The 14,223-nt window shown below is 47.4% G+C and overlaps 1 protein-coding gene across 1 annotated transcript; it reads left to right on the top strand.

Annotated features, from left to right (window-relative positions):
• Nucleotides 1–2,467: 2,467 nt before the first annotated feature.
• On the top strand, nt 2,468–5,486 carry LOC147990885 (uncharacterized). Its single transcript, XM_087538436.1, has 10 exons — nt 2,468–2,917; nt 3,031–3,204; nt 4,101–4,202; nt 4,284–4,319; nt 4,422–4,514; nt 4,597–4,689; nt 4,805–4,912; nt 5,133–5,186; nt 5,297–5,388; nt 5,477–5,486. Exons 1-10 carry the CDS (start codon nt 2,468–2,470, stop codon nt 5,484–5,486), a joined length of 1,212 nt encoding a protein of 403 aa, XP_087394562.1.
• The last annotated feature ends 8,737 nt before the right edge of the window (nt 5,487–14,223 follow it).

Below are 14,223 nucleotides of genomic sequence, written 5' to 3'. Positions count from 1 at the left end.
CGAGTTCGAACAACATCCAATGGGTAAGTTACAGATACAGCTGTCAGTCCCGCTAAACCATCACCAACTAAACAAACTGACACTAAGATAATAACTTCTTCATGAAGAAGATCACTAGCACTCAGATGTGCAAACCCATACTGGTTCACAATCTTAGCATGCTAAGTAGCTTTGACACTGGCTCGCCCTCCTGTACTAGCAATATAAGCAATGGATTGCACATCTCAAAGAGTTAAACAGGACACATCACAAGCATTACCTATGTTGCCAAGCGAGTTCGAACAACACCCAATGGGTAAGTTAGGTAATTTACAGATGCAGCTGTCACTCCCGCTAAACCATCACCAACTAAACGTACTGACACTGACATAATTTGGATCGTCCAAGCCAGTCACCATTCAGAAAGCTGCAATGATTATTCAAAATTCATAAAACTATAACAAAAATATAGTCATGGCAAATCTTGCAAGTTAACACACTGAAATTCAGTGTTGACCTTTTTGTATCACTCATATGAATACAAGCTGATGGCGGAATAAGGCAATCGATACACATTTTCACAAGATTGCCTTCTAAGATTGCAGCATCTGAACTCATACCTGCCACCAGTTGAATTAGTATGTACAAAGCTCATATAACAAACTTTATCATCAACATATGGGTTATGTGACAAAAAAATACCGTACTCAAGAAAATTTTCAAGAGATTTTAAGAAAATTACTGTACATACAATAAATCCGTGTCCAAGGTTTAAGTTTGGACAGTGATTGTTCAATACATGCGCAGAGTGTTGTAAATTAACAACACCAATAATAATAGGTCATGACTGTCAATCCGGGATGTATTGTTTGGGGCAATCAGTTAAAAGCAAGGGGGAAAATATATTGCATCCAGGAAACCAAGTTGATATTATCAGTATCCAATTCCTTTGAAGAATCTATATATGTGTATTGTAAAGCAAGAAGGAGCACAAAACAACATCATGAAATAGAAGAAAATTCTTGTTTCACACAACCACACTAATTTCTACAACCCAAGGTTTGCCCCATGCTTTTTTACCTCCCAATTCCTTATCAGAGACCAGAACACATATAAAGGGGGATTCAAAGAAGAAGCACATCCGCTCCAAATTCCTTACTAGACATCAGAACACATTTAAAGGGGGATTCCCTTGTGGTCAAATCATGTCCTAGACACAGAATATCTGAAAATCAAATAGATGCTTAATTAGTCCTCGCCGTTGCTCCCAGCCCTCTGAAATTCCATCGCAGCTGCCAGCCCTCTGAAATTCCTACGCCCTCTGAGCTCCCAATCCGTTCGCATGAGAACGCGGGAGACAAAAGAAGGGGCAAAAATCCTACTACCTGGAAGAGGATGGTGAGGGACGAGGGGCGCGATGTAGATCTTGCTCACGACGCCGGCGAAGCCGCCGGTGGCGAGGAGCGCGGTGGTGCCGATGTGGCGCTTCTGCTGCTCCTGGTAGCGGTACACTAATACGGAGCCACGACTGTCGAGGGCCACGTCACCCACATGCGCCTTCGTCTACATCGGTGGGTGGGAAGGGGGACCGGGGGGACGCACCAACAATGGTCGCGCCAGAGTGGACCAGCGAAGGGGTGTGAGCTCTGTCACGCGGTTGATCGACCCTGGTGGAGATTGGGAGCCCTTTTTCTCGGCAGAGAGGCGGCGGCTTGGCTTGCGTAGAAGCTGATGGATCGCTTGTGGGAAGCAAGGAGCAGAGCCGTGGGCTAGTCGACGAGATCCTTTGTGGAGGCGGCGCAGGAACCCTAGCGGGCGCGAGTGTACCAGGAAAAGGGCCGCTCGTGTGAGTAGAGAAAGGGGAGCGGTTCGCTCATTTGGGTCGATTGTTTCGTCACGTGGGATGGGAGAAAACTGGCGGAGGAAGAAAAATCGGCATGAGAGAGGTGGTGGGGAGGGGACGAAAAAAACCAGTCAAAAAAAGTGAACGATAGTGATTAGGAGTAGAGAAACGGTGGAAGTTGAAGTCTCAAGTCCTATGACAAATTCCTTTATGAATTCCCAATCCCCCCTGGGATCTAGTTCGGCCGTTCTCCCTCCTAGGTCGTGTGGCTCCCTCAGGCCTAAACGTGGACCGAAAGTGGGTTGCAATTTAATTGCGCGAGCCGAGTCTTGAACTCAAGACCTCTTGGCTCCGATACCATGTAGAAGTGCACGCTCTAGCCAATGCAACCAAAAGACCGATCTGATGGAAGAGACTAGTCAGCACATTATAGGTCAACAGTCTTCAACCGCCGATCGCCGCCGCTCCTCTGCTGCCTGCTTCTCTCACCGGACGCCTTCTCTCGTTTGCATCTTCAACCCGCGGTCCATCCTTCCCTTGCTCCATCACTGGCCGAACGATTTTGGATCGAATCGTAGCAGCAGGACAAGTTAGGGTTTGGATTGAAGATCCCTTTAGATTAGAGAGGGTTGTCTTGGATCGCACATGGAGAATGTCCGCTCTGGTGTCGCGCTCGCCGCTGGCAGCCCCGAAGGATCAAGTGAAGCCTCTGATGCTGCTGCTGCCATAAGGGGAAAGAAGAACCGCTTATATGCTCCAATTTTGGTGAGCGAGGAGGGGCAACAGGCTGCTGCTGGGACGGGTCTACCAAGCTCATGGACCGGTGAAAAGAAGCCCAAGATCCAAAACACGCCTGCTTATGGGGATCTCGGCAAGCCTGCACGGGTGGATATCGGAAATCCTTCTGGTGGACAAGAACAAATCGAAGGCCTAGACTGGGACAACGACAAGCTCGTTAAGGAGTTCAATTCTTGTTTCGATCGGTTGAATGACGCCCCCTCTGATGATGAGAAGGAGTCTTGGCCTTTCTGTGACGAGCAGCAGCTGAAAGCGCTGAACCAACGCCTTGAATTGTATCGCATCAGAGCTCATGAGGTACCTGTTATTCAACATCATACATGTGTCAAGATCATTCATCAAACTTAAAACTTTCTGCGTCTTCTAGACTTTAATTTTGTGTTCACTCTTCTTTTGGGATGTTGATATAGGAGAAATACCGGGAAATGGATGATGAGAGCCTGTTAGCGGTGTTTCCGCCCACCAATCTTGAAGCCAATTGGTACTGTAAGTTTTACGGGGGCAGTTTTCAGTGGAGCTTTGATCCTATGTACTGCCAATATGCTCACTTGCAGGACTACCAGCGGCTCATGCTTCCAGATAATGTAGGCAACACTCGGCTCCATGCAACTATTTCAGTGTTTCATTGTTCAAAAATAATATTACTATAGTATATTCCTTAGGATAAGCTTAGAAGGTGCTTTCTGTCTTGACTTCTGTGTGCTGTTACATTATCACGTCCAATCATGCTGAGGCTGAGTGATGATGAGGCCAGGCATATATGAGGACTGTTTATCCTTCTAAACTGGTTAAAAGAGTGCAGTGATGGAATCCTTTCTTAATTCTTGCGCACAAACTTAAAACAACTTATGCTTAAAATTGTGAGCACAACAAAAGTTTGCTGCGCATGCAGCATTGTATATTGCAGTAGATCTCGTCATACAAGAAAGGCAGAATTCTATCGATCGTGATTACCCTCTCCGACACCTCACTATAAGCTTGTCCTCTTTTTCACTTTCCGCCATTCCCCCTACTATTTTTGAACTTTTTGCACCATTGTCCCTACTTTCTTTGAAACCATGCAAATAGATAACCGACCTTGCAGAGTGCCACATAACACATTGTTCTAAACTATAAACCTTCGTGGGTTTTAGAAATGGATTTTATTGTTGCTAAAGGTGAGCTATGTAAGACTTGTACGAGACGCCATAGATTGGGACTGTGGAACTTCTTCAAGGATAGTGTAGCTCTGCTTGTAGAGTTCTGTTACTTAATCTCCAGTCTTGGTGTAGATTGGTGCCTTAGGTTACATGGCTCTAGTCTTTGCAATTACTTTTAGCTCCATGTGCCCACTTGAACTGATCAAATGGATGAGTTAGTGCAGTGGGAAATCCAGAAATGAATAACACATGTTAGCCATAGGTTAGCATTGGTTGCAGGAATGCTGTTCATGACACCTGTATGTAGCTAGTAATGAATATTGATAGTGTTTTCTTCGCAGGGTGAGTATGAAGAATGGGAATATTACCATAAAACTTGTAGTACACTTGAGGGCGACCAAGAATTCGTCCAGTTCTGGGAGAAGTTGTCAAGTAAAACTGAGGTGTGTGTACATGATGTGATAGATTTGTACACTTCTAGTCGTATCTCATCATGCTCTGATTTGCCTATTTGCCGTGTGCAGTTGATTGATGTGTACCTGAAACGCAGGTCCCTCAAGGTAAATATTCCTGCAAAGTCTCTTGTGGTTAATAGGTTCACTGTATTTGTTTGATGATGTAGTCTTACGCCACATCCTAAAACCTGTTTCAATGTTTAGGAGCAAGGCCATTGGAAACTGTTGTTTTATCATGGACTGAAAATCCTAGAGAACTATCCCCATGTTTATAAGTATTTAATTCGATCAGGCTTAACTGTAATGCCCTTCCATCACTTGTTAATTTAGTTGGCATTGCAAATTATGATGATGTTTGATAATGTTTTGACTTTTTATTCAGGAATTTGCGCACAGGGCATGGCTTGAGTATAGTAGGGATAAATACTATATTGGTTTCCTTTTTGACATGTGGAAGCTGGTTACTGAGCAAAAGGTTTGATTCTTTCCTGAATACGCGAAACTAGGGAGTTGTATTTCCTCTTCTCTATCTGTACCAGCTTTTATATGCTTAATGACAGAGACATTGATATTTTTTCAACACCTCTTAGTTGAATTTCGAGGATGCTTTGAGGGAGGTCCACAGGAAAGGAAATACCATGTTCATTTTTCCAAACAGAACAAAGTTTGAGCCAAATCTACCTGGGATTGAAGAGCAGGTTGCCTTTCCTCGCACATTTGTTACTTCCATCTCTCTAGCCTTTTGGTTATGCTCTCTGTCCCCATTTTTTTATAATGTGCCGCTAATTCTTTCATATGCATGTTGTCCAGTATTAGCCTCACTTGGATCGCATTGTTGAACAGGTAACATCCGTTTTTTTGAGATCAAAGTCTAATTATAATGTTCTTCGCATTAAAGCAATTTGCATTTGCTTGTAGGCTAAAGAAGGCGGGAATGTTGATGACTTGATCAAGGGCACCGTTAAAAAAATTGTTAGTGGCTTCTTTTTCTTGCCAAGATGTTAGATGCACCTAGAATTTGGCTTTTAATACACGTGTACGTTACTATGCTGGCGTGGAAGCTAAATTTACTATGCTTTCAGGTTACGAAACCCAAGAGGTATTATGAGTATGCGAAAAAGAAGTTGGGTATTGCTAAAGAAATTGGTTTGATCCAATCTCAACCCCCACAAAAGTATGTACAAAATTGTCAGGTTGCATGTCTATAGATAACTAGGTCATATAATTGGTGTCTAACATAGTTTGTATTATTCTACGTTCAGGCTCACGTGACAAAGCGGGACAGAAATTGCGGGCTGTTGAAGTTTATGCCAATACCTCTCTGTTTACCATATATATTCTACAAGATTCAGTATTTATTTGGCTATAAGTTTAACTTGTGTTGCATCATAATATATGCACTTTATATTGCATGGTCTATAACCACTGCAGTTCTGTTATTTCTCAGCTTGTGGGCCTTTGTGGGGCTTGACTGTCATGTGTCCTTTTTTATCCCAACGAGTTATGTCTCAAAAAAGAAAAATCTCAATGAGGAGATAAAAAGGGTGATCTCCGTCCATTCCAATAAGTAAAGCTTGCGCGCATCCCAAACTTTTAGCTTTGATCATAAATTAAATCAACTAAATGTGAATTATATTTGATATAAAGATATATCTTTGAATTTGTGTTGAAAAGAACTTTTCAGTGGTATTAGCTTTAAGTCGCAAAAATGTATTGTTATTCATCTAATCTATGGTCACAGTTTGTTTTGGCCGCCTGGTAAGGCCCACTCCGGGAAACTCTAGTCATCAGCCATTGAATAGGAGAGTGTCGGAGCGTTGGATTAGAATGTCTGGTTACGTGAGAGTCTCCATCTGATCAGGAGATAAGTCCTGGACTGATTTGTACTTCCTCCATTCCAAAATATAGTGCGTTCGCGTTTCCGGAGGTCCAACTTTAACCATAAATTTAACAAACGAGACCAACTGCGGCGGAAAAAAATTATATAATTGAAAACTTCTTTCGAATACGAATTCACTGATATAATTTTTGCTCCCGCCGCAATCGGTCTTGGTAGTTAAATTTATGGTCAAAGTTAAAGCACGAAGATAGATGAAGCACTACATTGTGGAATGGAAAGAGTATCTCTTTTCCTTACTAGTAATCATGCACGTGCAAAGCCTGTTTTGGCTAATTATGAAACAGTAAAACTGAGATAGCTATGTACTTTCACAGTGATTTGAGAACCATGATCATCCGTTACATCTTATATATGCACCAAATTGTTCGGTCCTGAGAGTACCACACGAGAGGAAGCATGGCCCCCGCGACCCCGCGCCTGCCGCTGGCGGCGCCGCCTTGATTTCCTCCATCCAGCCGCCATTTCCATTGCCGAGACCAGATCCGGACTGCTCTCCGGGTCCTCTCTCGGCTGCACTCTTTCTTCCCTCCAGGCTCTCTCGGTGCTGCCCATGGCGCTTACGTCTGCGTCCTCTTCTCGGACTCCGTCGGCCGCCTCATCTGCTGTCGCCGCCATGGCCGCGACTGCTCTTGCCTCACGCAAGGCTGCCCCTAGAGCTGGTGGCCGCTTGTCCTGCGCCGGCGCTGGACTCCCGTCGAGGCCGGTTGTGGCTGCAGGTCCGGCGGTGCATCCTCCCACGCCCGGCGTCGACGCGTTGTCCACCCAGGACACAGCGTGTGCTGCTTCAGATCCCCGTTGCCCTGGCCTGATGGATGGTGGGCTCGGGTCCTTGCCGCCGCCGTGGCTTGGGTGTCTCCCGTCCCTAGGCTCTACTGACGCTGCTCCCTCCTGCGTCGCGCCGTCAACCCCGACCCCGACTGCAGCTGTGGGTGCGTCGTCCCCAACTACTGCAGGCGCTGCTACGTTGTTCCTGGCCCCTGCGGAAGCCCCGCCGTCACCCCCGACTGCTGTTGCTGAAGCAACGTCCACGGCTTCTACGAGCTGCGATACATCATCCTCTGCTACTGTGGAGCCGACGCCGTCCTCAACTCCTACCGGCACGACGTTGGGTCTGGACACGGAGCGGTCAGTCTCGTGGAGCTCCCTTGCCGACAAAGAAGAAGACAAGGATGACGATGAATTGGCTCCGCAAACGCCGCCGTCGGCTACCAAATCCTCGGTTCCGGCTACTCGGTCGGACGGGACGTGTGGAGGTTGGCAGGAGGTATTGCCGCGGCGCAATGTGCAACGCCCGGACTCACCAGTCCCTGCATTGGCTCCCCGTCCAGTCCCTGCATGGCTTCGTGGCAGATGTTGCAGATGCCTCCTTCCTGGTCACCGTGCAGCGGTTTGCCGAGATCATTTTAGGTATTCTCGGTGCCTTGAGAATGGTCATCAAGCGCGTGAGTGTCGCAATGCTTGGCGTCCCCTCAGCTTCTTGGAAAGCCCTACTGTGTCACCGTTGCCACGCCTCCCCATCAGACACCAACAAGCTCCAGCTCCTCGCAAGGTCCAGAAAGAAGCCTCGCCCCTCTCGAAGACATCTTGTCGTGATTCGTGGGCGTCGATCATTGCTGCTCCTGCTGGCTTTGTGGCCTCGACGGATATCCCAGTGCGGCCCGCCTTGGAGCGACAGGCTGAGCTGCTGCGCTCTGAGCTCCTTGGTATGGCTTCCTTCTAGCTTGAGGAGACGGTCCAGCCTCTGCGTGATGTCATTGACTCCATGCAAGGTTGGATGCTGCGGATGGAGAGCTTCATGGAGCGTGTTGAGGCTGCACTAGGCGAGCTCTCCATGGCGCCGCCTGTGTTGCAGACTGCTCACGTATTGTGCCCTTTGGTTGTGCCTGATGACAACTTTGAGGTCGAGAAGGGAGCCGAGCTTCATGGTCGTTTCCCCCCTCGTGCTACAGCATGTTTGCCGGTGTCAGCCTCTGAGGGACTGGACAATGATGTGGTTGTTACTCCGGTGCTGCAGATCATGCCTGAGCTGTGGGGGTTGTGTGGGGGCTCGGTTCTGCCTCTATCTGTCGAACAACCGAAGGTAGACCCTCCCGAGATCTCGATTGTGGCTTTACCGCCATCATCACCCCTGGAGTCTAGCCAGATACTTGATGCCGAGGGGTTTGATGATTTGGATGTTGCAATCTCTCGCTCGCCTAAGTCCATTGGGTGTCAGGCGCCAGCCACCGTACCTCTAGGTGTCCTGGAGCGTGGAGTTTTAGATGGTGGTGCCCTTCCCTCGCCTGCGACCATCGAGCAGGTGATGCCTGTGAGTGGCATGACCATTGAGCCAAGTGTGGTTGCACCCACTCCAAGTCCAGATGCTCTCTTCGCGAAAGAACTTTGTGACTTGCTCACTAGTGTGGATGTTGCTAGACCTGGTTTGGGCAGGTCGATTGCTTGCCACCTGACTGGGACACCAATAAGAGGGAAACAAAAGAAGGGGGGCAAAGGCAAGAGTAGCGCCATAGGCAAGGCGTCTCTGGCTGCTTGATGGATGATCTTCAGTCTCCTGGCCCATCCTTTTGGATTGGGTTGTCATTATGGGTTGGAAGGTGTTTGATGTCTTCTGTCAAGGTGTTCTTGTCGGGGTTCACATGGCGTAATAACTATGTCGTGGTTTGTGGATGTTGTGTAATCAAAGAGTCTGGCAGGAGTCGTCTGTGCGGTTGTGGGTTTCTTGTCACGTGAGTAGTTAATCCGTACTAAGTTTGTATTGGTTTTCGCCTGGTTTTCCCTTAATTAATTAGGCAATTCTCTTCTTCTTAATTAATCGATGAGGTAAAGCTTTTGCCTCCGTTTCGAAAAAAAATGTTCGGTCCTCGAGCAATGCGTCCCCCACCTGAGTTAAATGAAAGGGCCTGCTGCTCCTTAGACTGCTCTCATGGTGTTCTAATGAACTGGGCCAAATCCTAGCCCACAGGGTCGCGAGGGAATTAAGACCTTTAGGCCTTCGATCGAGTGTACTTCACATTGATGTAATCTTGAACCAGCGGATGACCTCCCTCTCCCTTTTGCCACTTTCTCTGGTAGTGTCATTTTGTCTGTGTCCCGTTTGCCTCCTCTTTTCAGCCGGTTCATGATAATTGTTGCATGCATTTTTGGACGCTCCTCAACCTCTGTTTTCTGGAGACCTCGCTGACTCCAACACCAATGCAGCCTCTTCCAATGAACGTACAACCGTTGATGACGGGTGAGGCGGGCAATCGGTGGTAGTCCTGTCAATCAAGAGGTTACTGGTAGCGGCAGCGAATGGCTTTGAGAAGGAGATCTGTCCGATGGGCAATGAGAAGGCGATAGTGAAGGGTAAGGTTTTTGAGTCGCCGACTAATCGCCAAGTCGTTGGAGCGAGGTTGGCTTGCGCAGGCGACTTGGCTTGAGGAGCGAGTCGCGCGGCTGGTAGGCTAGTCGACGACTAGTCGGGCGACTAGGACCTCAGAGCAGGGCGGCTTGCTTCAGCAAGGCCAAGGGAGGGAAGACTGGGGAGGTGAGCAGGCCAGAGTTCAAGGGAGGGGAGGAGGAGACGAAGCTAGAGAGTGCGCCGCCTGTACAAGGAGAAGCACGGAAGGGAAGAGACGAAGGAGAAAGGCACATGGAAGAGCAGATGCACGGTCCAGATTAGAGCATATGGACGGTTGGGATTTTATTTGGAAGCTAGGGTTGCATAATGGGCCTATTGGGCCAGCTCTCTAGCACGAAACAGAGGAGGAGCAAGATGCGTGCTCCCATCCCACATCAGAATCGCCGCCTCCATTGCTCCTACGAGCTGCTGCTGCCTTCTCCGAGCTGAAGTATCCTCCAAGCAGCTTCCTTCCCTCTCCTCCGCCTGCAACAGCACCTCTTCCCCCTCCTCCTCCTCCTTTTAACACCTGGGGCGACTTGGGGCGATTAATCACGACGAGTCGCAGACTAATCGCAGCGAGCTACTAGTCGGAGGCATGGCGACTCGACTTGGCTAGGCGACTCAAAAACCTTGGTGAAGGGTGTGTGGTGCACAAGAGGAGGCGGCAACGGATGACGCGGAGCAGTTTGGTAGCGATTTCTGTTTTGATCTGAACAATGATGTGGTAAAAAGTTGTTTGTCGTACTCTTCACTGTACCATGCTGGACTTCACGTGTAGAGGATCTGTTTTCAGACAACTATCATCTTGCATAGCAACTTCTGTAAATCGGACACAGCTATCAACTAAATTGCCGCACACTGTGCATATAATTTGTGAAAAAAAGAGACAAAATCTGAACGAAACAGTTGGGAAACAAACTGAAAGAAACATCAACATATATCCCTTGCAATGGGTAAGAGAACAAACAATGGAGCTGTTGATTAATCAATCCTAAAAAATCTGAACTATTTCCCTGAAAAAAAAAGTAAAATAAAAATCAGAACTATACCGGAAAGAAAAATCAAAGCGTGTCTATGCCTCTCAATGGATCATAGGAAACAATGCAGTTGTTGGCTTGCTGCAGGAATTCATGAATTTGTCAAGTTCCAAACTGGGCCGCATGGTAGGAAAAGACCTTTTGGTATTCCACATGCTGTTCAGATCACGCAGGTTAGTGGTATTCTTGCTTCAGTTTTGCCCTTTGTACTTTGTCTGTCACTAAAAATTTCACCAACCGATGCGTGTCTTTGTGATTCAATTCTGTTGACATGTAAATTGCACGGTGCCAACACAAGGAATATCACATTTATTTTTCAACTAAAGACATTAAGAATACCAAATGTACATATATAAAGTGTCACTCTATGTCCTTCCATGTGCCAAATAAACAAAGTTAAGAATTAAGAAACTACCAGGCATGTCCTATTTTATTAAGATGACTTAGCTAGGTTGTCTTGCTTATGCATCACTCAGGAAAAATAGCATGTCACATATACAAAAAGAAACTGGAAAAAAAAAATCAAAACCTGAACCCTGCAAGCTACACACAAGTTATGAGTGTCTGGTCTTGAGGTGCAGGCCTTCGTGTCATAAACGGCAATGTAAGACCGCATAATAACAAAGATAAAACAGAAACAGGTAGAGCTGGTACCAAGTAGCAGTCTGGCAAAGGAGATGAATCGCAAGTGTAGCTTGAGTAAAGGAGCCAAACTTGCCAAACTTGAGTAGAGTACAAAGAAAATATACACGTCGCTAGTGTAGAAATGCATGGGAGATAACATATTTTTCTGTAAGTCACAACAACCCTTATTTCTGACTGCACGGTACTATTCAATTTTCAGAAATAAATGATATGCAATGCAAAAACTAATGAGAGTAATCTTTCTATAATTAAATTAACATGCTGAGGCCAAAGAAACAAGTATTACCGGTCCTATAGTTAATAGGCATAATATGAAATCAATGGAATGATCCCCAAATTTACTAATGCGGATCATCAAACTGATACCCAAACTTGTGTTCTAATCATGGATTATGTCCTTAAAATTGCAGAGATCAAACCTAGGACAAACACATCTTCAGTTGGGCCAAATTTACACCGAATGCGGAATTCACATGGACCAAATTCGAAATCGAGACAGCGAGGGGAAATAGATTGTATTGCTTATGCATAAGGCAAAAAAAAGGCGCACCTGATCTGCTGTGGTCGAAGACAAAATGAAGCGTGCGGTGTGGCTAAACCTGATGGACAAAAAAACCGGTGTCGGCAGCAGTGTCGCTAATCCCTAATTCCCTGTCGTGTGTTGTTGTGAAGCTGCTGAGGCGCGGGGAAGTGCCACCGTCCAGGGGCGTGGCGTAAGCCACTGGGGCGCGAGGTGGTTGTATCCACGCGTGCTCCCGCGGCACCCATGGGCGAAGCCTTGGCAGGGCGGCGTCTTGATGAGCAGTTGTAAGAGGAGGGTGATGGGGAGGTTAGGGAGCACCTCGCAAATCCTGGTGCCCTTGATGCCGAACCATTTGAGGGTGCAGCCTAATTGTGCTAGAGTGAGCTCACCCTTGTAGGACTCCTCCAGCTTCATGGCGTCACTCCTCTTGAACAGATCAACCAGACCACCATGCAGATCCCGCACACCGCCTCCTCCTCCTCCAGTGTCCTCTCTATCATACTAATCTACGCGCTCCTCCTTATTTCCTATCTATCTCCTCACATGGGTGACGCAAGCCATGGGACGGCATGCAAACTCCTCCTCTGGATCCATCCGACATGCGGCGGGGGTACGCGATATGGAGTGAAGAGGAATTTGAGGGCGGGCGGGAGTGGCGGCGATTTTCTCGGAAGAGACGGGATCGATTGGGACTTGGGTGGGGGGGAGGGGATGGGGGCGGCAGGAGGCAGCGAAGATGGCGGCGGCAGGCGCGCAGCCGATCCGCAAACTAGTAGGTGTTATGGGCGAGGCTGCGCGGATCAGGGGATGCAGACTACTGGCAGACCGGGACGTCTGCTCGGCAGAACATTTGACTTAGGTCCCGTTCGGAAGCTCTCTAGAGCCAGCTTCTTAAAGTCTCATCCGAGAAGCCAGCCCGAACGGTTATCCTCCGAGAAGCTAGCTCCGCGGAGATAAAGAATCCAGCGTGCAAATTTATGGGAAACGAGAAGCAGCGCCGGCCCAGCTTCACAGAAACCAGAAGGTGGAGTTCCTCCAAATTACGGTAGGAATGCCATCCCGAAGTGCCACCCTGAAACGTTTTCCTGGCTCAAAGCCCAGCTTGTTGGCCCGACGAGAGCTGCTCGTACAGAAACACGTGCAGCGCTCCTCTGCTCTCCAACCCTAGCAGCCGCCACCCCGTCGGCAGCCGGCCGGCGCGCCCCCGCGCCGCCGCCAGTCTCCGCCGCCGCGCCTCGCATCTCTGCCTCGCCCCGCCAGTCTCCGCCGGCGCACCGCCACGCCGCCACCAATCTCCGCCACCGCGCCTCGCACCTATGCCAGGCTGGGAGCTCAAGCAGTGTGCCGAACGCCTCCTGCTCCTCACGGAAGCTGGCTGGCAAGATGAGAAGCTGGAGCCAGCTCTTTTTAGAAGCGAGATGACTTCCGAACGGGGCCTTAGTCGTTGATCTAGACGATAGACCTTTCGTTTAATATGAGCAGTAGGATATGTTTAAGTTGATTTGATCTGAGGACTCTGATTACCTTGTGTAGAGTTCGTTGTGTGGTTTTAGGGAAGTTTATGTTTGCTCTTTTATTAGTAGTTTAGATTAGATTAACCACTCCTAGAAAATCTGCCCTAATTAACAACTTCCAAAAAATCCGTCCTAATTAAGTGCTGAAAGTGTGTTATATCAACTAGACGGAGGGTGAATAAGCGATTTTTACAAATTCGTCACTGAGGAATTTTAAGGTGAGGAAATTCCTAAGTCACGAACAATTAGCAGCGGAATAAGTACTTAGATGCAAGCATAACAGAGCAGTAGCAAAGTCATCATGATGAAATGAAAACAACCATAGAGTACAAGTAGCATAAACACAGGATAAGCAGGCTGAAGACAAACTGACTGAAGAAATATGATTGAGGAAATTGAGAAAGTCTTCAGTCAAAGTCTTCAAACAGTAACGATCAAGTACAACAGTATATGAATGAGGAAATGGAGGGTTGAGGAAATAGAACCAGCAGCTTGGTGAAGATAGTGATTTGGTAGACCAGTTCCAACTGCTGTGACAGTCGTACGTCTGGTTGGAGCAGCTAGGTATTTAAACTAGAGGACACACAATCCTCACCGTATTCTCCTTGAGCTAAAGTCACACAGACCTCGCCCAATCACTCGTGGTAAGTCTTCGGGTGACTTCCAAACCTTCACAAACTCGGTCACTCGGCAATCCACAATTTCCTCTTGGATGCTCTAGACCATGACGGCTAACTTTCTGGAGGATGCACAATCCTCAAAGGTAACAAGCGTCAGTTCCACACAGGAACAACCTCTTCAGTGATGCTCAATCACTTTAGGTTTGTAGGTGTTTGGGTTTGGGTTTTCCTCACTGGATGATTTTTGTGTTGGAAATATGCCCTAGAGGCAATAATAAAATGGTTATTATTATATTTCTTTGTTCATGATAATTGTCTATTGTTCATGCTATAATTGTGTTATCCGAAAATCGTAATACATGTGTGAATACATAGACCACAACACGTC

The sequence above is a fragment of the Triticum urartu genome, chromosome 1A (assembly GCF_056163025.1).
Source record: "Triticum urartu cultivar PI428250 chromosome 1A, HENAU_Tu73, whole genome shotgun sequence".
Lineage (NCBI taxonomy): Eukaryota > Viridiplantae > Streptophyta > Magnoliopsida > Poales > Poaceae > Triticum > Triticum urartu.
Note: the sequence above shows the minus strand (reverse complement) of the source record. Positions and strands in the feature narration are given on the sequence as shown.

Bases quoted from the DNA above. Each gene is read 5' to 3' on its own strand.
- LOC147990885 (XM_087538436.1), top strand. From the start codon at position 2,468: ATGGAGAATGTCCGCTCTGGTGTCGCGCTCGCCGCTGGCAGCCCCGAA. The intron at 4,203-4,283 runs GTGTGTGTACAT...TGCCGTGTGCAG, and splicing joins AGTTGTCAAGTAAAACTGAG to TTGATTGATGTGTACCTGAA. The intron at 4,320-4,421 runs GTAAATATTCCT...AATGTTTAGGAG, and splicing joins TGAAACGCAGGTCCCTCAAG to CAAGGCCATTGGAAACTGTT.